This window comes from Pseudopodoces humilis, chromosome 23 (genome assembly GCF_049639895.1).
Source record: "Pseudopodoces humilis isolate 2021_Gansu_Grassland_sample_001 chromosome 23, ASM4963989v1, whole genome shotgun sequence".
NCBI lineage: Eukaryota > Metazoa > Chordata > Aves > Passeriformes > Paridae > Pseudopodoces > Pseudopodoces humilis.
Window position 1 is genome coordinate 6,200,506 of NC_142222.1, and position 19,481 is coordinate 6,219,986.

At 61.3% G+C, this 19,481-nt stretch overlaps 4 protein-coding genes across 4 annotated transcripts; all 4 read left to right on the forward strand.

Annotated features, from left to right (window-relative positions):
- The first annotated feature begins 1,610 nt into the window (after window positions 1–1,610).
- UPK3B (uroplakin 3B) lies at window positions 1,611–3,248 on the forward strand. Its single transcript, XM_014254857.2, has 6 exons — window positions 1,611–1,668; window positions 1,907–2,056; window positions 2,136–2,355; window positions 2,446–2,522; window positions 2,695–2,815; window positions 3,008–3,248. Exons 1-6 carry the CDS (start codon window positions 1,611–1,613, stop codon window positions 3,246–3,248), a joined length of 867 nt encoding a protein of 288 aa, XP_014110332.1.
- A 384-nt stretch (window positions 3,249–3,632) lies between these two features.
- On the forward strand, window positions 3,633–5,682 carry LOC102101104 (uroplakin-3b-like protein 1). The gene is made up of 6 exons (XM_005525971.3): window positions 3,633–3,741; window positions 4,239–4,385; window positions 4,474–4,705; window positions 4,796–4,872; window positions 5,185–5,314; window positions 5,418–5,682. Exons 1-6 carry the CDS (start codon window positions 3,696–3,698, stop codon window positions 5,521–5,523), a joined length of 738 nt encoding a protein of 245 aa, XP_005526028.2. The 5' UTR covers window positions 3,633–3,695; the 3' UTR covers window positions 5,524–5,682.
- A 1,901-nt stretch (window positions 5,683–7,583) lies between these two features.
- On the forward strand, window positions 7,584–17,622 carry LOC102109251 (ras GTPase-activating protein 4). Its single transcript, XM_014254884.2, has 20 exons — window positions 7,584–7,704; window positions 11,662–11,718; window positions 12,089–12,202; window positions 12,474–12,535; window positions 12,653–12,782; window positions 13,064–13,145; window positions 13,292–13,423; window positions 13,501–13,592; window positions 14,439–14,562; window positions 14,669–14,822; window positions 15,119–15,183; window positions 15,377–15,489; window positions 15,562–15,748; window positions 16,022–16,159; window positions 16,254–16,577; window positions 16,652–16,786; window positions 16,874–17,009; window positions 17,084–17,204; window positions 17,292–17,350; window positions 17,466–17,622. Exons 1-20 carry the CDS (start codon window positions 7,640–7,642, stop codon window positions 17,585–17,587), a joined length of 2,412 nt encoding a protein of 803 aa, XP_014110359.2. The 5' UTR covers window positions 7,584–7,639; the 3' UTR covers window positions 17,588–17,622.
- Window positions 17,623–18,050: 428 nt separating this feature from the next.
- On the forward strand, window positions 18,051–19,459 carry POLR2J (RNA polymerase II subunit J). Its single transcript, XM_005525848.2, has 4 exons — window positions 18,051–18,138; window positions 18,291–18,380; window positions 18,472–18,646; window positions 19,175–19,459. The coding sequence occupies exons 1-4, from the start codon at window positions 18,086–18,088 to the stop codon at window positions 19,208–19,210; spliced, it is 354 nt and encodes a 117-aa protein (XP_005525905.1). The 5' UTR covers window positions 18,051–18,085; the 3' UTR covers window positions 19,211–19,459.
- Window positions 19,460–19,481: the final 22 nt, after the last annotated feature.

Genomic DNA, 19,481 nt, shown 5'->3' on the forward strand with positions numbered 1-19,481 from the left:
CTGGCCCAAGGCATCTCCAGCAGCTGCTGCTGGGTGTGAATCAGCTGGAGCCTCCCTGCATCTGGGCTGGTCCAGGGCAGGGGCACTGGGCTGTGGTGAGCCAGCCAAGCTCAGCAGCTCATCCCTGACTGCGCAGTTTTTGGGCATGAGGCATCTCCTGAAATCCTTGCCCTCTCTGTGCTGGACCCAAGGTGGCCTAGTCCCTGTGGCAGGGGGATCCAAGGGGTGGAAAGGAGCAGAGCCAGGTGCTCAGACACGGTGCTATAGGGATTTTCACCCTTTGAAAGGTGGGATGAAAGCATAACCATGGTGCCTCTCAGAGCCAGGAGGGGACAGAGCCCCAAATAAACGCTTATGATGCTCCCAGGCACATCTGACCAAAAGTCTTGTGTGCTCTCAGCTGGAGGCCTAGGGAGAGGACAGGGGGGTGTCCCTCCCAGCCCCTGTGGTGATGGCTCATCTGCCACAGGGTGGTTATTATTAGCCCAGCCTTGACCCCGCAGCTATGCTGGGTACCGGCAGCTGAAACTGTGACTCACTGTCCCCCTGCGTCACCCCCCCGCGTCACCCACCCTGCCCTCACCTTGCTGCTGTCACCTTGCCGGCCGGGGAGCACCAGGAAGGGGTCTGGGGGAACTGGGGGGGTCCCTGAGCCGAGTGTTGCTGGATAGGTGCGGGGGATAAGGAGGAGGAGGGACGGAGGCTGCAGCTGCCCCAGTTTTTCCCCTTTGCAGCTGGACGGTGTAATCTTTGAATGCCCCATTTCTATTTAATCTGAAGGCGCGGTCCGGCCCCTTGGGAAGGGGGGGGAAATCTCCTCCCACGCAGGAGTGGGCAGCAGCCGCTCCCCTTGGCAAACACGGGAGAAGGAGCGCTCCCACCCCTGTGCGGGGGGAGCGGCGGTGAGGGGCTCCCGCTCCAGGGCGATATCCCTGCCCCCTTCCCGAGGGCTTGGAAGGGGTACGAGAGATGGGGAAATGTCAGCGTGGGGTGGCTCCAGAGCTGAAAATGCTTCCGCGCTCCTGGTGCTGGGTGGGAGCGTTCACCTGAATGCCGGGATTTGGGATAATTCGGGTGTGATGCTCCGCAGCGCTTCCCTGCCCGCGGGGCAGGGCTGGCTGCACCCGAACCAGTCGGGCACGGGCTCACCCCTGGCTCCGAGGGCCTGGTGGGCACAAGGAATCCGCAGGGAGTTGGGTCTTGGTGGGGCGAGTGGGGTCCAGGACGATTTGCTCGACTGCCCCCATAGCGCCAACAAAGACTGAGCCCTGCCAGCCCATCCTGGAACATGGCCCCGGTGCCTCCTCTGCCTCAGTTTCCCCTTTCACGTGACTGTCTTGTGCCTTGACTCCTCGCAGGTGCCTCGGGGGTCCTGCAGGACGGTTCCCAGCGGGTTTGGGACCAGCGGGTGACTCGGGATGCTCAGTGTCCCCTCTGCCCGCGGGGTCTGGCCGGGCCGGCAGAGCCGGTGCAGGAATGCGGGGCTGGGAGGGTCCGGCTCCAGGACAGGCGGGCCCTGCTGCGGGGGCACTGGGGACAGTTCGTCCCCTCGGCAGTGGGACGGGGTGAGCTGAGCAGGGCTGCACATCCAGCACCACCGGGACGACGCCATGGAGCTGCCGTGGGTGCTGCTGGCGCTGGCTGGGATGGGCGCAGCCGCAGACCTGGGTGACTCCCTTGGGGACAGGGCAGAGAGGGACCGGGATCTGGAGGGGTTGCGAGGAATTTGTGCCAGGGAGGGGTTAATGGGGCTGGGCACGGCCGGGGGGTCCCCACAGCAGTGCTGTCCCCCTCATGCTGGCACCTCGTGCTACCCCCCTGTGCCAGCACTGGTGTGGGTGCGGGCTGGGGTCAGGCGCTTGCTGAGCGGTGCAGAACCGGGGGGTCCCGTGGCTCAATCCCCCAGCCCGGCTGCCCTACGTGCCCCACCTGCCCCCCACGGCGCTGCTGGGCAAGGTCACTGCCACCACCTTCGCTCTGGAGAGACCCCGCTGCGTCTTCGACGGCCACGCCGATGCCTCGGACGCCGTTTGGCTGGCGGTGGCCTTTGCCAACGGTGAGCACTCGCTGCTCCTGCCCGTCCCGCCTGTGGTAGGGGACACTGGGGACCCTCACCCACCATCTGTGCCGTGCAGCATCAGCCGCCTTCAGAAACCCCCTGTCCCGGGCTGACGTGCCCCGGTACAAGCAGCTGCCCACTGCCCGCTCCTACATGACGCTGGAGACGGCGGCGGCCGCTTATTCCTGCTCGGCACCGAGCCCGCCCGTCCTGCGGGTCGGGGCTGACACGGCGTGCAGGGACCAGGGCAGACAGGACCCCTGCAATGGGCCCCTGCCCTCTCCGGGACCCTACAGGTAAGGCCAGGAGTCCCAAAGCCCAGCCGGCCTGACTCGCCACCCGGGGCTTGCTCGTCCCCCCCAGTGTCACCCCCGTTCCCGTGGCAGGGTGAAGTTCCTGCTGATGGGCTGCCGCGGCCCCAAAGCGGAGACGCGGTGGTCTGAGCCCATCCTCCTGCGCAGAGGTACCTGTGGCATTGCCACCCCCCCGCGGGTCCCCTGAACCTGCCTGGTTGGGGTCCTGGCACATGACATGTGCCATCACCCCAAAACCTGCGGGGAGAAGTGGTCCCCCATCCATCGCACCGCCCCTGATCCCTCCGTGCTCCCCCAATCCCTCATCCCGCCTCCTTCCAGCCTCCAGCCCCGGCACCATCGACCCTGCGCCCCCTCGCCGTGGCAGTGCCGTGGTGGTCATCGCCTCCATCCTGGCCAGCCTGGGGGCTGTGCTGGCCACCGCCGTGCTGGGAGCCCTGGGGTACGGGGGACTGCTGGGCGGACACTCGGCAACTCCATCAGCAAAGAAATGGAGATCTCTTAACACTGAAAAAGGCTTTTTATTCTTAAATCGGGGGTTTGCCGTAGTTTGCAGGAGAAAGGGTCTCTTGGGGGTGGCTGGTCCAGAGCTCCGCAGACCCCACTTGACGCCCCTGCTTCTGTCTCCCTGCAGTGCCAAGGTGTGGGGCTCCCTGTGCCGCCAGGATCTGGGGACCGACGCCTTCATCCGCAGATCCTACCGGACCCACCACATCCCCCCGGCCCTGCCCCAGCCGCTGCCCCCCGGCTGCGGGTGTAGCCCCCCAGGGCTGTGCCGCTCTGCCCCCCAGCCGTGCCAGAGAGTCACGGAACAGTTCGGGTTGGAAGGGGCTGTACAGACTCGTTTCAACCCGGGCAGGGACACCCTCCACTAGACATGAACTGTCCTGTCAAGTAAAACCTCATTTTACGTCTGCGACTGTGTCCGCCTGGTGTTCGGCCATGCAGGGTGGGACTGTGAAGTTGGGGACCTCAAAAACCACTTGAGGCCCTGGCTTGATGCCACTTGGTACCGGTGTGGGGGGCATTTGCTGCCACTGGTGGGGTCTGTGGGGCGCATCACCACGGGATATCCCGTTCCCCCCACCCGGGTGAGGGTGTCACCCATCCATGCCGCAAACGCAGCGGTTCTCAGCACGCTTCGCCGGCGGGCGCTCAAACAAAACAAAACAAAATGCTCCCGGGGAAACGAGCCCAACCTGTTTGCCACGGGGCTGCGGCCGCTGCAGGAATGTGGGCGGTTGGTGACCACAGGCGGGTCCCACGGGGACGCGGAGCCTCAGCACCCGCACTGCCTCCCTCGGCACCCAGGCGCCCGCACCATGTTCCCGCTGCTCCTCCTGCTCCTGCCCGCCGCCCACGGCATAGGTGAGTTCAGCCATGGGATGGGCTCGCCATTCCCCTTGGCACTGCGGGGATCCTGCCTGGAGGTGTAGGGCGGCTGATGTCCCTCCCCTATTCTGGATCCTGTTCTGGGTGTCGCTCTGGCGTCGCTGATATTGGTTGACTGGCACAGTGTGGGTTTCTCTGGAGGTCCTCACTGGAGTCCACCAGGAACCCCTTGAACCCGGAGGTGAAGGGCAGCTGATGCCCTCCCCTGTTCTGGGTGCCACCCTGAGTGTCCCTGGTGTCACCCACCCGGGTGCTCCCCCCGGCCTGGGACCATGGAGTGTCTTTGCTTCCCCTTTTAATGAAACGCGTGTCTGAGCCCAGACCGGGGTGTGGGAGATCCCAGGGTTCAGCCGCCTCCTGTCGCTGAACCCACCCCGAGCCCCGGCACCGCTGCCGCCGGTCAGAGCCTCCGTTCCGGGGCTGCAGCGGGGGATCCACACCCTCCACCGCACCCCCTCGGCTTCTCACCGCAGCCCAGCTGCAGTACAGGCCAGTCCTGACCCAGGACACCCGGCTGGAGGGGCAGATCACCGCCTCCACCTTCGTGCTGGACCAGCCCCGCTGCGTATTCCAGGACTATGGCAACGCCGACATCTGGCTGGTGGTGGCCCTGGACCAGGGTAGGTGGGAGCAGCCCAGGACAGGGGGTTTGCAGGGGTCCCTGTACCCCCACCAAGTCCCTCCTCACCCCCATCCCCATCCCTGCAGCCGTATCCACCTTCAACACCAGCGCGGGGCCGGGGACTTCCGAGACCGCATTCCAGAGGTTCCCTGACCCGGTCCGTGCCTACATGACCCTCAATGCCACCCTGAGCAATTACCCCTGTCCCAAACCCGACGGGGATATCACGGTGCTGCGCGTGGGCAGCGAGACGAGCTGCGCCCAGGATGTTTCGAGACCCACGTGCAATGGCCCCCTGCCCGGCCCCGGGCCGTACCGGTGAGGCTGCCCGTGGGGACTGCCCCTCTCGAGGGCTGCCGGCAGCCCCCCGGCTCACGGCACCCTGGCCAACCTCCTTTCCCATCTCAGGGTGAAGTTCCTCGCCCTGGAGGGCTCTGTGCCCGTGGCTGAGACAGCCTGGTCGGCGGAAATCACGCTGAGGACAGGTACCGCTGCCGGGGGTGCTCGTCCTGCCCCCGCACCCGGCCCGCAGCCGTCGAGGGGGGATATGGGGTGGTCCTGGGCGTGTGGGGTGGTCCCAGGGGGCTGAATGCTGAGCAACAGGGGTTTGGGGTGAGGGCTCCTGTGAGCAGCTGGGGAAACTGAGGTAGGGATCTGCCGCGGGTCGTACGGTGGCAGCGTGTGGTGGCACATTTTGCTGGCACACACGAGCACACCGCCACCCACTCGGAGCCCCTGAGCCTCTCCGGGCTGTGTACCCCTGCATCCTGCTCCCTCTCCTCCTGCTCTCTCCCCAGCCAAGTCATCCAGCAGCGTCTCCACGACGGGCAGCAGGCACAGCGCCGGCATGATCGCCATCACCACCACCCTCTCCATCCTCTTCGCCATCCTCCTGGCCGCGCTGGTGGCCATGCTCGTCTTCTGGAGGTGAGTGTCACCGCCGAGTCCCACCCAGCGTGCTGGGACCAGAGGGTGACGCCGTCATCCCTCGGTGCCCACCCTCACCCTTGAGCCCTCCTTCCCTCCCCAGCTCGGACTCGTGCGGCGACAGCAGCACCTTCAGCAAGCCGGAGTCGGTGACGGTGCGGCGGTACAACACCCACCACGTGTATGACCAGCCGGCCGCCCGGCTCTGAGCCCCCGCCGCCCCTCCCAGGCTCCCCCCGTGCGGGGGGAGATGTGATCCGCACCGTTCCATCCCTGCGGGTGGCACCGTTCCACCGCCGCGGGGACACGGCTGGAGCCGCCACCCGGGACGGGGGCGATGGAATAGGACATTAAAGGCTTTTCCGCATGCTTTGTGCCCGGCCTGTGCCTCCCTTTCGTGACTCCTCGATGCCTCCCGCAGCCTCCTGCAAAGCCCCGTGGTCCCCTGAACCCCCACTCTGAGCCCCATCGCTGGCTGGGAGACAGCTCCTGCCCAGGGCAGGGTGCGGCCGGGGATGCTCTGGGGTGGGAGGGGTTGTCACACCCAGCTGGGGCATCGATGTGACCACTTGGCATGGGGAAAAGTCCCCTGGGTTCGGGGCAGTGAGGGGAGCCTGGGCACTGAAATGCCCCGTGAGGTGGGGGTCGTGGGTGGTGGGGGGATGTTTCTCCAACCCCTTTTATCCTACAAAAACTCTTCCTGACCAAGCCCAAAGGAGGCTTGACCCAATCCGTCCCGGGTGCAGCTCGGGTTCCTCTGAGAGCCGTGAGACCCCAAGAGGGGACCGGGAGAGCCGTGAGACCCCAAGAGGGGACCGGCACCCCGGAGTGTCTGATCCTGCACCGGGGGTGTCCCTGAGCCCGGTCTGGGGGATGTGGGGGCTGATCCTGCACTGGTGAGGATTGGGGGGAAGGGGAAGCTGATCCTGTACCAGCGGCTGGAAGGGACCGGATCCATCATTCCCGATCCTAGAGCGGGGCGTGGGTCTCGAGTGCCGATATCTGGGCTGTGGGTGCCCAGATCCCGCAGCCCGGGTAGGATGAGACCCCTCTGGTGCCCCATCCCTCCGTGGGCGGAGCCAGGGCAGGTGTGTGTGCACCTATATACATCAAATACAAATATTAAAAACCCCATTTTCCCCCGCAGGCGCCACGCCAAGGGCAGCATCGCATTGACGCCCCAGCCCGGTCACAGCGCCCTTACGAGGTGTCCTTGTGCCTCCTGGGAGGGGTTTTAGCAACCTGCACCCCCCCCCCCCCGCTGCCGGAGCCGCCTCCGTGGAGCCCGGCCAAGGGAAATCAAGCAAATCCAGCGATTAACTCCTGCCGAGATCAGCGTGGGAGCAGCGGAGGGATGGTTCCATCCAGAAAACGCGGCTCCTCTCCGCCCGACCCCCCGTGCCCCGAAATAAAACATCTGCTTCCCCCGCAAAGGGTTTCGAGGGCTGGAGGGGGGTCGTCACCTGCCACGCGTGCCTCGCTGGAGGTGGCACATGTGGCCCTGACCGCTTGTGGGGCTGGCACACGGGGAGGCTCCTGGGATGGTGGCGGGGACAGCACCTTGTCCCCTGTGCGGGGGAGGCAGAGGGGCAGCGCTGTAGGAACAGAGCGCTGTGTTCCCAGCGTGTCCCTGCTGTGTCCCCGCGGGGAAAATGCCAAGGACCATCTTGGCCGGGACAGGCTGAGCCCCAGCTTTGGGTGCCGGCCGAGCCCTCCAGCCCAGGTGGGTCTCGCCATGGTGGGGGGGTTCACCGACCCTCCGCTGGTATTTATAGGGCACCAAGCACCCAGAAATGCCACCTGCCCTCGGGTGTGCTGCAGCCGGGAGGTGCAGTACTTTCGAAACAACCAAAAAAATAGGTTAAAAAATCAATGAAACGGTGGAGGTTTGGGGTGCAGAGCAGCGCGGCCGATGCTGCAGCCCCCCAGGTTCGGGGGTCGCGGAGGGATCCGCTGTGGGTTTGGTTAGGGCTGGGGCTGCAGCGCCCTGGAGCCGCGGGCGGTGCCTGGGGCTGGGGGGCACTGAGGGGACAAAGGGGACAGAGGGGACCCCGCGGGGGGACCCCGGCAGCGCGGGGAGCCGGCCCCGCCCACCCCGCACAGGCCCCGCCCACCCGCTCAGGCCCCGCCCCCTGAGCTACAGTCGATAGCATTACCCAATGAGCGCGGCCCTGTGCCCCGCCCCTTTCCCCGCCCCCGCGCGCTGATTGGCGGCCGCCGGCGCCGGCCCGCACATGGGCGCTGTGCTCGGGGCCGCGGGTTCGAGGCCGCGCTCGGCGCCGTTTGGCTCCGCTCGGCTCCGCTCGGCTCCGCTGCCCGCCCGCCATGGCCCGGCGCAGCGCCCTCTCCATCCGCATCGTGGAGGGCAGGAACCTGCCCGCCAAGGACATGTGAGTGCCCCCGCGGGGGCCGGGAGAGGTTCGGGGCGGGGGCATCCCGGGTGCGCTGCGGGGTGTCCCCCCAACAGGTCCCTGATGGGGACACCGCCCTCAGGGTGGCCTTAGAGCGTCCTCCCTGCTTTGGGGGCTTGCTCAGAATGGTTTGGGGACCCCCCAGCAGTGTATGTGGTTTAGGGGCTCACCCCCAGGTGGCTTTAGGATCCTCTTTTGGGGTACCACCCCACGGGGTGTTCCCTCCAGGATGGCTTTGGAGTCGCCCTGCATTGAGGATTCCCCCCAGGGTGGCTTTAGGGTCCCCCTCAGCAGTGTGCTTCCTCTGGGGGTTCCCTTCAGGGTGGATTTGGGGTACCCCTCAGACAGTGCATCTACTTCGGGGGTTCCCCATAGGGTGGCTTTGGAATCCCCCTTGCTTTGGGAGTTCCCCCACTGTGGCTTTGGGATCCCCCTTGCTCTGGGGAGGAGCTGGGGGTTTCCTTCAGGACATTTTTGTATGCCCCCCGGCAGTGTTTTGGGTACCCCAAGCAGTGCTCCCACTTTGGGGGCTGCCACGGGGCTGTCCCCACCACAGAGGGACCCTCGCAGGGACCCCCGGACGCGCAGCAGGACCCGGCATCTCCATCCCCAAAGGAGCGGGGGCTGTCCCAGTGCCTTGTCCCCAGTCCCCGCTCCATTCCCAGCCCCGGCTCCATCCCACCTGCCTGAGGACCGGGGGGCAGCCCTGGCTCGGGATTTCCCTCCCAGAAAATCCCGGTGTTCCCCTCATGGCTCTGATCGCTATGGGGCGGGATGTGGGGACAGCACCGGGGTGTCCCCAGCCGCCACCAAGGCACCGGGAAGCTGCTGAGGAGCTCTCGGCAGCCGGAAAAACAGCAAAAATCCCTGCAGCCGTCATGGAAAAAGAGGATAAACAAGGAAAGAAACATGACTTTTTTTTTTTCTCTCCTTTTTTTTTTTTTTTTTCTTTTTTTAAATCCCCTGTGTCAGGGCCTGATTTTTAAATCCCTTGGCACAACTCCCCGCCGGAGCTTGACCCAGCACGGGCAGGCTCTGGCTTTCGGGAGGCTCTGGATTTTGGGAGAGCTGGAAAGCTGCTGTAGCACAGCTCCTGGAGCGGAGCTTTCCGGACCGGTGGCTTTGGGACGTGGCGCTGGGCTGGGACAGCGGGGAGGGAAACCCGAGCGCGACCTTGGCCGTGTGTGGCCCCGGCCCCCTCGGGGGATCCGGTTCCCTGGCCTGGCACGGCTTTTGGGATCGCTGCTTTCCTCCGGGGAGTTCCCTCTGCGGGGTGTCCCCGCTGCATGGGCAGCTCAGACCCTGCTGGCGACAGCCGGGGGTGATGGAGCACCCCAAAATCCCCTGGGGAACCTCCAGACCCCACAGGATTTGGTACAGGGAGTGACGGGAGCCCCCCTCAGCTGAGGCTGCCAAATCTTCCTCTGGTCTTTATGCCAGGAAAGCAAGGGAAAGGGTCTGCCTGTTGTTTTGGAATGGCTTTTAATTTTTAAATTTACTTTATTTAGTATTGATTTTTTTTAATGTGACATTTAATTTATTTTATTTGAATTTTTTATTATTTATTTATTTTATTGGATTTTTTTAATGTTAGGATAATAAATTACTCCCATAATTTTTAATTTATTCTAATGCTATTCTAATTCTTATCTAATTCTATTCTATTTTTATTCCAGTATTTTCACTTTTAAACTTTGTATTTCATTATTTATTTTTAAATATTTTTTCTTTCATTTTTGCCCCTTTCCCTTTTTTATTCCTTCATTTATTATTTCATCTTTTATTTTATTTTTGTTTTATTTTGTAATTCTAGTTTTAGCTTTTTTATTATTTTTCTCTTTTTTCAGTTATTTTTTATTCCCTTTTGCTTTTAAATTTATTTTATTTTTAATACTATCCTTTTTTATTTTTTTAATTCCATTTTTCTTCAATTTATCATTCTATTCTTTCTTTCCTTTTTAGCTCTATTGTTTCTTTACTTTCTAGCTCTATTTTTTTCTTTCCTTTACTGATCGATTTTTCTTTCCTTTTCAGTTCGATTTTTTCTTTTCTGATCTATTTTTTCTTTCCTTTTCAGTTCGATTTTTTATTTAAATTTTTATTTATTTTCCCACCACCCCCCCTAGGGCAGAGCAGCACTGCTGCCTACACCAGTTAATTTTTAATTCCAGCCCTCCGCCTCTCCTTCGCTGCCTGAGGGATGGCTGCGGGTTCCTTCCCCCTTCCCCCAGTCCTGCCTGGGCTCATTTCCTCTTTCCAAAGCCCGGCCTTCCCCTTTTCCAGCGTGCCAGGGTGGGTACCCGAGCCAGCCCCGCACCCACCGAGCCCGCAGCGCCACAAATCCCTTGGCGACATCCCGGGACAGGGATGCGGGCGGTGTCCCCAGCGGAGCAGGGATTTCTCCTCATCCAAACGCTGCGTCTGTGGCAGCTCGGGCACCTCCCGCAGCCACCGAGGGTGGTTTTTTTACCCATCCTCTGAACCGCTGGGAAAAAAAAGCGATGCTTGCGTGGCTTCCCGGCATCCAGGAGACGCGGCTGTGCTGGATGTCCCCACGCTGGGGACAAGGGTTTGTGGCTTCCACCCGAGGCAGCCGCGCGTTGCCGGGCGCAGCTGGAGCGGGCAGCTGTTCCCTCTCCGCCTGCCCGCCCCCGGCATCCCCGATGGTTTGCACAAGGCAGGAAATGTCAGCGTTTTAATGGCACTTCACCCGCGGCTCTCCTTAAAAATCCTCTGGATGGAATGGGAGCAGGAGCCGGAGAGCAGCTCTTGGCAACCTGCTGCATTCCCAGCCCCTCGGGGAAGTGCCTGGGAACGGGGGTGGTGTTGTGGTACCCGGGATGCACAGCCCAGAGAAATCCCTGCGGCCGTGTTTAGCAGGGCAGGGAGCTTCCCAAACCCTTTCAGTCCTCTCCAACCTCTTCTCAAACCCCCAAAACCTTTTTCAGTCACACTCAAGACCCTTTCAGTTCCCTCCAACCCCTTCAGTCCCTCCAACAACCCTTTGGATTCCCCAAAACTCTTTCAATTCTCCCCAAAACCCTTTCAATCCCCCCAGCAGCTGCCTCTGAGCCTCCCTGGATGTGGGATGTGGAAATCCCTCAATGTCTGGGGTCCCCAAGCCCCCAGCTGTGCACACTCCCTTTCTCAGGACTCTCGTGGCTGGCTGTCAGCACCCCTGGGGTTGCTGTTAATGAGTTCTCCGTGCTCCAAGCTGCTCTGTGCCGGTGGGATGGGAGCCACAACCTTTCCATGACCTTGGCCAGCCCCCAGGTCCTGGCTCCTCTGCCCCTGGCTGGAGTCCTCACTCCTGATGCTGTTTCTGATGGGCCAGGGCAATAAACTGTAAAATCGTGATTATTTTTTGGCAAGGGTGACTCGGGTTATCCCCAGGGAGGAAGCACACTCAAAGCATGGTGGTGGCTGCCCTTCCCACCCTCTGCATCCCTGGGGGTGTCCCTAGGGGTGTCCCCATCCCTGTGGGAGTGTTGGGGGTCTGAGGACACTCTGGGGCGGCAGGAGGCTGCTGTGACTTCACTCGTGGTGTGTGAAATCTGGCTGCAGGTGCCCAGAGCTGTTTTGGGGAAAGGGTGGGTTTTGTTTGCTCCTTGCCTTCCTGTGTGGAAGAGGAAAAGCCACTTCTGGCAGCCAGCGGGACACAGCGGCCGGACACGCTCAGGGAGGAGTGTCCCCGGTCTGGAAGCCAAGTCGGGGTCACCCTGTGCTGGCAGCTGTGGCCAAGTCCCCCCGTGGAAGCCTTTGGCAGCCTCTGTACCTCAGCCTCACCCTCTGGGCTTTGTCTCCACGAGGTCTCCGTTCTGTGGGGGTTGTCAGGGCTGAAGGCTTTGGTCACCCATGGCCACAAGAGTCCTGTGGGCTGGGTGGTGGCCAGGCTGTGGCTGGTGGCACTGACAGAGCTGTCCCTTGTCCTTCCAGCACGGGGAGCAGTGACCCCTACTGCATCGTGAAGATCGATGATGAGGCCATCATCAGGTGAGTGGCCCAGGTCCCTGGCTGGTCCCTAAAACTGCTGGAACCCCAAACCTTGCTCCTGGCAGGTGTCTCCATCTGCTGCAGGCACGTTATTGATATGATTCTTGTTAAGATCATTATTTATTTTTCATTATTATTCCCAACTTTGGTGCTCCTGCAGACACAGAAGTGTCTAACAGCTCATGGCCCCCTTTCCCTATACCCCACCCCTGTGTCTGGCCAGCCCAGAGCCACAGGACAAGGACAGGGATGGAGACTCATCCCTGCCCCAGCTGAGGGCTCCAAACTCTGGGTGCTGCCCCCAGGGCTGGGAAGTACCCCAGAGAGGGAGCCCTGTCCCTCCCTGTCACCAGTGCCACCTGCCCCACAGGACTGCCACGGTGTGGAAGACGCTGTCCCCGTTCTGGGGGGAGGAATACGAGGTGCAGCTCCAGCCTGGCTTCCACAGCATCTCCATCTACGTCATGGACGAGGATGCGCTCAGGTCTGGGCACTCGGCTGGGGGCTCCCTGCATGCTCAGCCCTGGTGTTGACACCAGAGACTCCACAGCTGGCCACGCTGCCCTGGGCTTTGGGACACAGCTGGGTGAAGGGATCTCCGGGGATATTGTCCAGCTGGCAGCAGAGGGTGGCTGATGTGCTCCGTGGGGACGGACGCACCGTGGTGGCCCCAAGCCAGGTTCCCCCAAAGTGGGGGCTGTCCTACCTGGGCACCAATCCCATGCCATGTCCTGCTTCCCACTTGTGTTTTCCAGCCGTGATGACATTATTGGGAAGGTCTGCATCACCCGGGACATGCTGGCAGAGCACCCCAAGGGTAGGGGAAAGAGTGGCTGGGGGGTCCCAGGAGGGACCCATCTCCCACCCCTTGGACCAGCTGGTCCTGAGGGGTTCCCCAATGACCTCTTAGTGGGGATCCCCCCTTTTCCCACAGGATACAGCGGCTGGATGAGCCTCAGTGAGGTGGACCCTGATGAGGAGGTGCAGGGGGAGATCCACCTGCGGGTGGAGGTCCTGGGCAGCCAGGGCAGCCGGCGGCTTCGCTGCTCCGTGCTGGAAGCCAGGTGAGAGGGGACACGAGGGTGCCAGGGGCTGGGTGTGCAGCTGGGACATAGGTGGTGAATCCAAGCTGCTCCATGACTCAGTTTCCCTGGTGTATCTGGTCCTTTGGGTGCAGATCATCCTCCTCATCACCCAGCACGTGCTGGGGGTGCTGGGGCAGGCTCTACCTCATCTGCAGGTCTTTGGGGCATATATCTTGAGATCCCCTGAGAGGAGAGTGGGTGCCACGGGTGCCTGTAAGTATTTTGGGAGGTTGCTGGTAAATTCCCCCTCTTCTTGGCAGGGATTTGGCCAGGAAGGACCGGAATGGTGCCTCTGACCCTTTTGTCCGCCTGCGCTACAACGGGAAAACACAGGAGAGCACCGTGAGTGCGGCTTCAGCCATCCCCAACCTGCCAAGGGTGCAGGTGGAATCAATCCATGGAGATCCCTGTTCCCCAGCATCCCCAGCTTGGTGTCCCTGAGGGACAGACCCACCCAGCAAGAGAGGATGGAGCTGTTGCCTTTGCAGGTGGTTAAGAAATCCTGTTACCCGCGCTGGAACGAGACCTTCGAGTTCGAGCTGGCCGAGCCCGCCGGGGAGAAGCTCTGTGTGGAGGTGTGGGACTGGGACCTCGTCGGCAGGAACGACTTCTTGGGCAAGGTGAGCCCCAAAGCCTTTCAGTGCTGCTGGGTCCTGCCCAGCTGCACATCCAGCCCTCTCCTGCCTTCCCCTCCCAGGTGGTGTTCAGCATCCAGGGGCTGGAAGTGGCCGGGCAGGAGGAAGGGTGGTTCAGGCTGTGGCCGGACAAGTCCAAGCCGACAGAGGATGAGTGAGTTTTGGCACAGGGTGTTGGGATGTGCTGGGGGTGGTCCTGGTGTCCTCAGGGGGGTTTGCCTGGGAAGCTTGAGCACTTTGGAGGGGTAGCTTGGGGTATTGGGCCACCTCCTGCTTGGTGAGGTATCCATCCATCATCCATCCATCATCCATCCATCCATCATCCATCCATCCATCCATCCATCCATCATCCATCCATCATCCATCCATCATCCATCATCCATCCATCCATCCATCCATCCATCCATCCATCCATCCATCCATCCATCCATCCATCCATCCATCCATCCATCCATCCATCCATCATCCATCCATCATCCATCCATCCATCATCCATCCATCCATCCATCCATCCATCCATCCATCATCCATCCATCCATCCATCATCCATCCATCCATCATCCATCCATCATCCATCCATCCATCCATCCATCCATCCATCATCCATCCATCCATCATCCATCCATCCATCCATCATCCATCCATCCATCCATCCATCCATCCATCATCCATCCATCATCCATCCATCCATCCATCCATCCATCCATCATCCATCCATCCATCATCCATCCATCCATCCATCCATCATCCATCCATCCATCCATCCATCATCCATCCATCCATCATCCATCCATCCATCCATCCATCCATCCATCCATCCATCCATCCATCCATCATCTATCCATCCATCCATCATCCATCCATCCATCCATCCATCCATCCATCCATCCATCCATCATCCATCCATCCATCATCCATCCATCCATCCATCCATCCATCCATCCATCATCCACCCATCCATCCATCCATCCATCCACCCCCCCACCCCGTGCTCCTGCAGGCGCCGAGGCAGTCTGGGCTCGCTGCAGCTGCAGGTGAAGCTTCGGGATGAGACCGTGCTTCCCTCCCACTGCTACCAGCCCCTGGTGCAGCTCCTGTGCCAGGAGGTGAAGTTGGGGCGCCAGGTGAGGGTTCCATGCCCAGCCCTGCTGAAGCAGCCACATTTCCCAGCTCTGTGCCGTGGTGTCTGCCTGTCTTGGGCTGCCACGTTATGGTGCCTCTTCCCTCCAGGATGGCCAAGTGCACCTGGTCACCCTCCTGGACGAAACCACCACGGCTGAGTGCCGGCAGGAGGTCGCCATCAACTTGGTCAAACTCTTCCTGGGCCAGGGGTTGGTCAAGGAGTTCCTGGACCTTCTCTTCGAGCTAGAGCTGGCCAAGCCCTGTAAGGCTGGAGTGGGGAATGGAGCTGGAGGCTTCCTTGTCATCTCCTGGAGCTGCAGAACCTTCAGAGGCTTTTGTGGGGATTTTTTTGGGAGTGATGGCTCAGCCATCGCACTGTGGAATCTGTTGGGTTCATCCCAGCAATTCATGGGCTGAGGCTGATGGAGAAGGAGGGGGTTTGAGGTTAGGAGATGCCCATGGCCAGGGGCACAGGGCACAGCCTCTGGGAATGGTTGCAGCTGCTCAGGGATGACCTGTGGCCTTCCTCCAGGCCATGGACCCTCTCCTGTTTTGCAGGTGAGCCCAACACTCTGTTCCGGAGCAACTCTCTGGCTTCAAAGTCGATGGAGTCCTTCCTCAAGGTGCCACACCACCCAAAACCTGCTCTTCCCAGGTCATCCTGGCCCTGGGCCGTTCCCAGGGGAAGAACTGGGAGGGCTGCTGTGCTTGTGCCTCCCCCTGGGACTGGGAGGCTGGAGAAAATCCACTAGGTGACCCTGGGGGTGTCGGGTGCCAAACTTGTGTCCCATCCCTGTCCCCCGTGTCCCTTGGCAGGTGACAGGGATGCCATACCTGCACTTTGTCCTGGGCCCCACCATCACCCGCGTGTTCGAGGAGAAGAAATACGTGGAGCTGGACCCCGGCAAGGTGGAGATCAAAGACGTCGGGTAAGGGACTCGTGGGGGTGGCAGGGCAGGGGTGGCCCCACTCAGCAGGGGTGACAGTGACGGTGCCTGCAGGTGCTCGGGGCTGCACCGGGTGCAGACAGAGGGCGAGGTGATCGAGCAGGGCCGGCAGCACCTCCAGTCCTACCTGGGCGAGCTCCTGGATGCCATCGTCAGGTCGGCCCCGGCGTGTCCCCCCCTGGTCCGCGCCGCGTTCCGCCAGCTCTTCCAGCGCGTCGGGGAGTGCTTCCCGCAGCACCAGGTCGGGCTGGGACGGGGGACGATGTGGGGTCAAACAGGGACATCCCCAGGGGACGGTGTGGGGTCAAACAGGGACATCCCCAGGGAACAGTGGGGTCAAACAGGGACATCCCCAGGGAACAGAGCTCTCTGGGTGTTCAGTGGGGTCCCCTCTTGAGCAGGAGGGCAGCGAGCCCGAACGTCAGCCCTGGACAGCGCTGCATCGCTGTTTTTGGGGTTGTCCCATGCTGGGAGAGACCCTCACGTGTGTTCCCCACCCCCTCGGTGGTCACAGCACGCCAAATTTGTGGCTGTCACCAGCTTCCTGTGCCTGCGCTTCTTCTCTCCGGCCGTGATGACCCCCAAGCTGTTCCAGCTGCGGGACGCGCACGCAGACGCGCGGACCGGCCGCACTCTGCTGCTGCTGGCCAAGGTGAGACAGGGGACACCTTTGGGGCTCCTGGCTGGCTCTCGCTGGGGACAGCCGGGTCTTCTGGAGGTGACGCTGCCACCCCCGGGGTCCCCAGGCCATCCAGCTGGTCGGGAACATGGAGCCGGCGGCCGGGCGTGCCAAGGAGACGTGGCTGTCACCGCTGCTGCCCGCCCTGCAGCAGGGCACCGCCCGCATGAGGGACTTCATCACCCGCCTGGTGGCCACGGAGGAGGACGAGGGCGAGGAGGAAGGTGAGGGGCGGCCGCTGGGGCCCCCCCCGGCCGTGGTGAAAGAGGGGCTGCTCCTTGTGCACAAGACGCGGGGCAAGGGGCCGCTGCTCGCTGCTGCCGCCGGCAAGAAACTCCATTTCTGCCTCACCGGGGAGTCCCTGGGCTTCGGCAAGAGCCCCGGTGCGGAGGTACGGGCGTGCCGGAGGGGCGGGGGGCCGGCAGCGGGGCGGCACCGACCCCCTTTGTGTGTCCCCTCCATCAGCGTATGGGTGCCATCGCCCTGGGCGACATCCTGGCGGCCGAGAAGGTGGAGGAGAAGAGCTTCGGCAGCTCCCACGTCATGCAGGTGGTCTACACGGCCGCGGGGCAGCAGGAGACAGCCTACCTGCAGTGCAAGGTGACGACAGCGGGGACACCCCGCTCCGTGTCCCAGCCCGGCCGCTGTCACAGCTCGGGCTCCCTCTGACTGTCCCCAACCCCGCAGTGCGTCAATGAGCTGAACCAGTGGCTGTCGGCCCTGCGCAAGGTGTGCGGCAACAACCCCCGTGTGCTCCGCTCCTACCACCCCGGCGTCTTCCGCGGGGACAAGTGGAGCTGCTGCCACCAGCGGGACAGGACAGGTACGGGGAGGTGTCCCCGGAGCCCCGCGGGGGTGCTGGGGGTCCCCCCGTACGGTGACACTGCTGTCCCGCAGGGCTGGGATGTGACCGGACCCGGCACGGCGTGACCCTGCAGGACTGGAGTGACCCCCTGGAGCCCGCGGTGGAGGCTCAGCGCCTCTTCCAGCACCTGCAGGGCCTCCGGGGGACCCTCAGGTGAGTCCCTGCCTCCGGGACCCCCCCGCAGCTCCCCTGCGGCCCCTTCCCCTCCCGCCAAGGGCCCTCTCCTGCCCCTCTCCCCAGGGAAAAGTACTGGGAGCTGCTGGAGCCGGAGCACGCCCAGAACGGGCCCCGGGGTGAAGGTAGGTTTGGGGTGGGGGGGTCGGGAGATGTCCCCGGGGCTCACAGGGGGCTGTGGTGGTTTGGGGGTGACCCCAGGGGAGCTGTAGGGTCTCAGTGTCCTTCTCCTCTCCGCAGACGCTCCCCTGCCCGAGGGGCTGTGCCGGCTGCTGGCGGTGCTGGCGGAGCTGGAGCGCTGTCACCGCCGGGCGCAGCCCCCGGAGCCGCCGGTGCCGGCGCTGCTGCAGCTGCAGACGTGAGGGAGCCGAGCTCCTCCCCGGGCAATAAAGGCACTTTGTACCCTGCAGCCGCTGCCGTGTGTCTCTTGGGATGTCTCTTGGGGTGGGGGCACTGCCCCGAGCTCTGCTGCTGCTTCGAGTAACTCTGGTGACATCTCTCAGGGTCCTGCTGCTGCTGGCGGTTCTGCTGGTGGCAGCACTGGTGCCGTCACCAATGTCCCTGCTGGTGCCAGCGGGTCACCGCGATTGTGTCTCCAGTGGGGACACCGCTGATGGTGTCGCTGGTGTGTGTTCTCCTCGTGCCACCGCCGATGGCCGCAGCGGTGGCTGTGGTGTGGGAGCCCCCCGTGTGTCCGCTGCCGTCCCCAGCCCCGCTGTCCCCAGCCCCGCTGTCCCCGCTGCCATTGCCCACAGCGAGTCCTCCCGCCCGCCTGGGGGCGCTGTGGGGCCGCTGGAAGCACCGGGCGGGCGGAAGTGACGTAGAGGAAGTGAAGCGGCGGCCGCCATAGCAACGGCGGGATGAATGCGCCTCCGGCCTTCGAGTCCTTCCTGCTCTTCGAGGGCGAGAAAAAGTGAGGGGATGCACGCGGGGCGACTAATTAACCCTAATTAGACCGCGGTGGGTGGGGTGGGGGGAGGGATCCCGGGCCTTTCCTCCATCCCCCCGCTGTTCCCTGGCCCGCACGGGTCGATGACATCCCTGTACCCCGTGATGATCCCCCAGGATCACCATCAACAAGGACACCAAGGTGCCCAACGCCTGCTTGTTCACCATCAACAAGGAGGACCACACGCTGGGGAACATCATCAAGTCGTAAGTTCCAGCGGGGAGGAAATTTCGGGGGAGGTTTGGGGCTTTTCCGCCCTTCCTTTCACCGGTTTGGTTTTTATTATTCCGGTTGCAGGCAGTTGCTCAAAGACCCGCAGGTGCTGTTTGCAGGGTATAAGGTCCCACACCCTCTGGAACATAAAATTATCATCCGTGTCCAAACCACGCCGGATTACAGCCCCCAGGAAGCTTTCACCAATGCCATCACGGACCTGATTAGTGAACTCTCCCTCCTGGAAGAGAGGTTCAGGGTAAGGTTATTTTTTTTTTTTTTCCTTAAAACTATTTGGGCTTGTTGTAATTAATCAAAGGGGTCGTGTGTCTGAAAGCTGCTGGGTTTTAGGGTTGTGAATTAATTCAAGTCACTCTCCTTGTACTGTTCAGCTGCTGTCAAAGCATGGCAGAGCCTGGCTGTTCTTAAGTGCATTTGTATTTTCTTTTATTTATTTTTCTTTTTTACTTCTCTTGACAGAACTCTGGGTCTGTATTTTCACTTGCTTCATTGATTTAGCCCCTGAATTCTGGGATTTTATCTGCCTAAAATATTGCTCAGACAAAATCAGGGAGACTGTGACTGAGGTAGTACCTCTGATGTGCTGGGAAAAGGCACCAGGGCACCCATTTGTAAATAAGTTTTGATTTTAATTTCACTATCATTTATTCTGGTTGCTGTAGAGATTTCCACTGTGGGTTGTTGTGATTCCCAGAAGAGTCAGGAATGATTAAACGTCCAGCTCAGTAACAACTCTTGTCTCAGCATGTGTATTTTTGCTTTTCAGGTTGCTATTAAGGACAAACAAGAAGGAATTGAATGAAATACTCCCTTTGGAGCAAGACTGTTACTTCTGAGGCAGAATGATGTGTCTGTTATTGGATGAAATATTTAAACCTCCATTCATGGCAAATATTTTCCCCCTTGTCCCACTTCTGTTTAATTTTTGACAGCAGCAATATTTTGAGTTTGGGGTTTGTTTCATTTCATAGTTGACAGGCACTTTGCCAAGAGAATAAATGTCATGTTGGAGTTGGTGGATAAGTCATTAAAGTGATTTTTAGTTTTCTAATTGGAGTCTTAAGGCAAATATT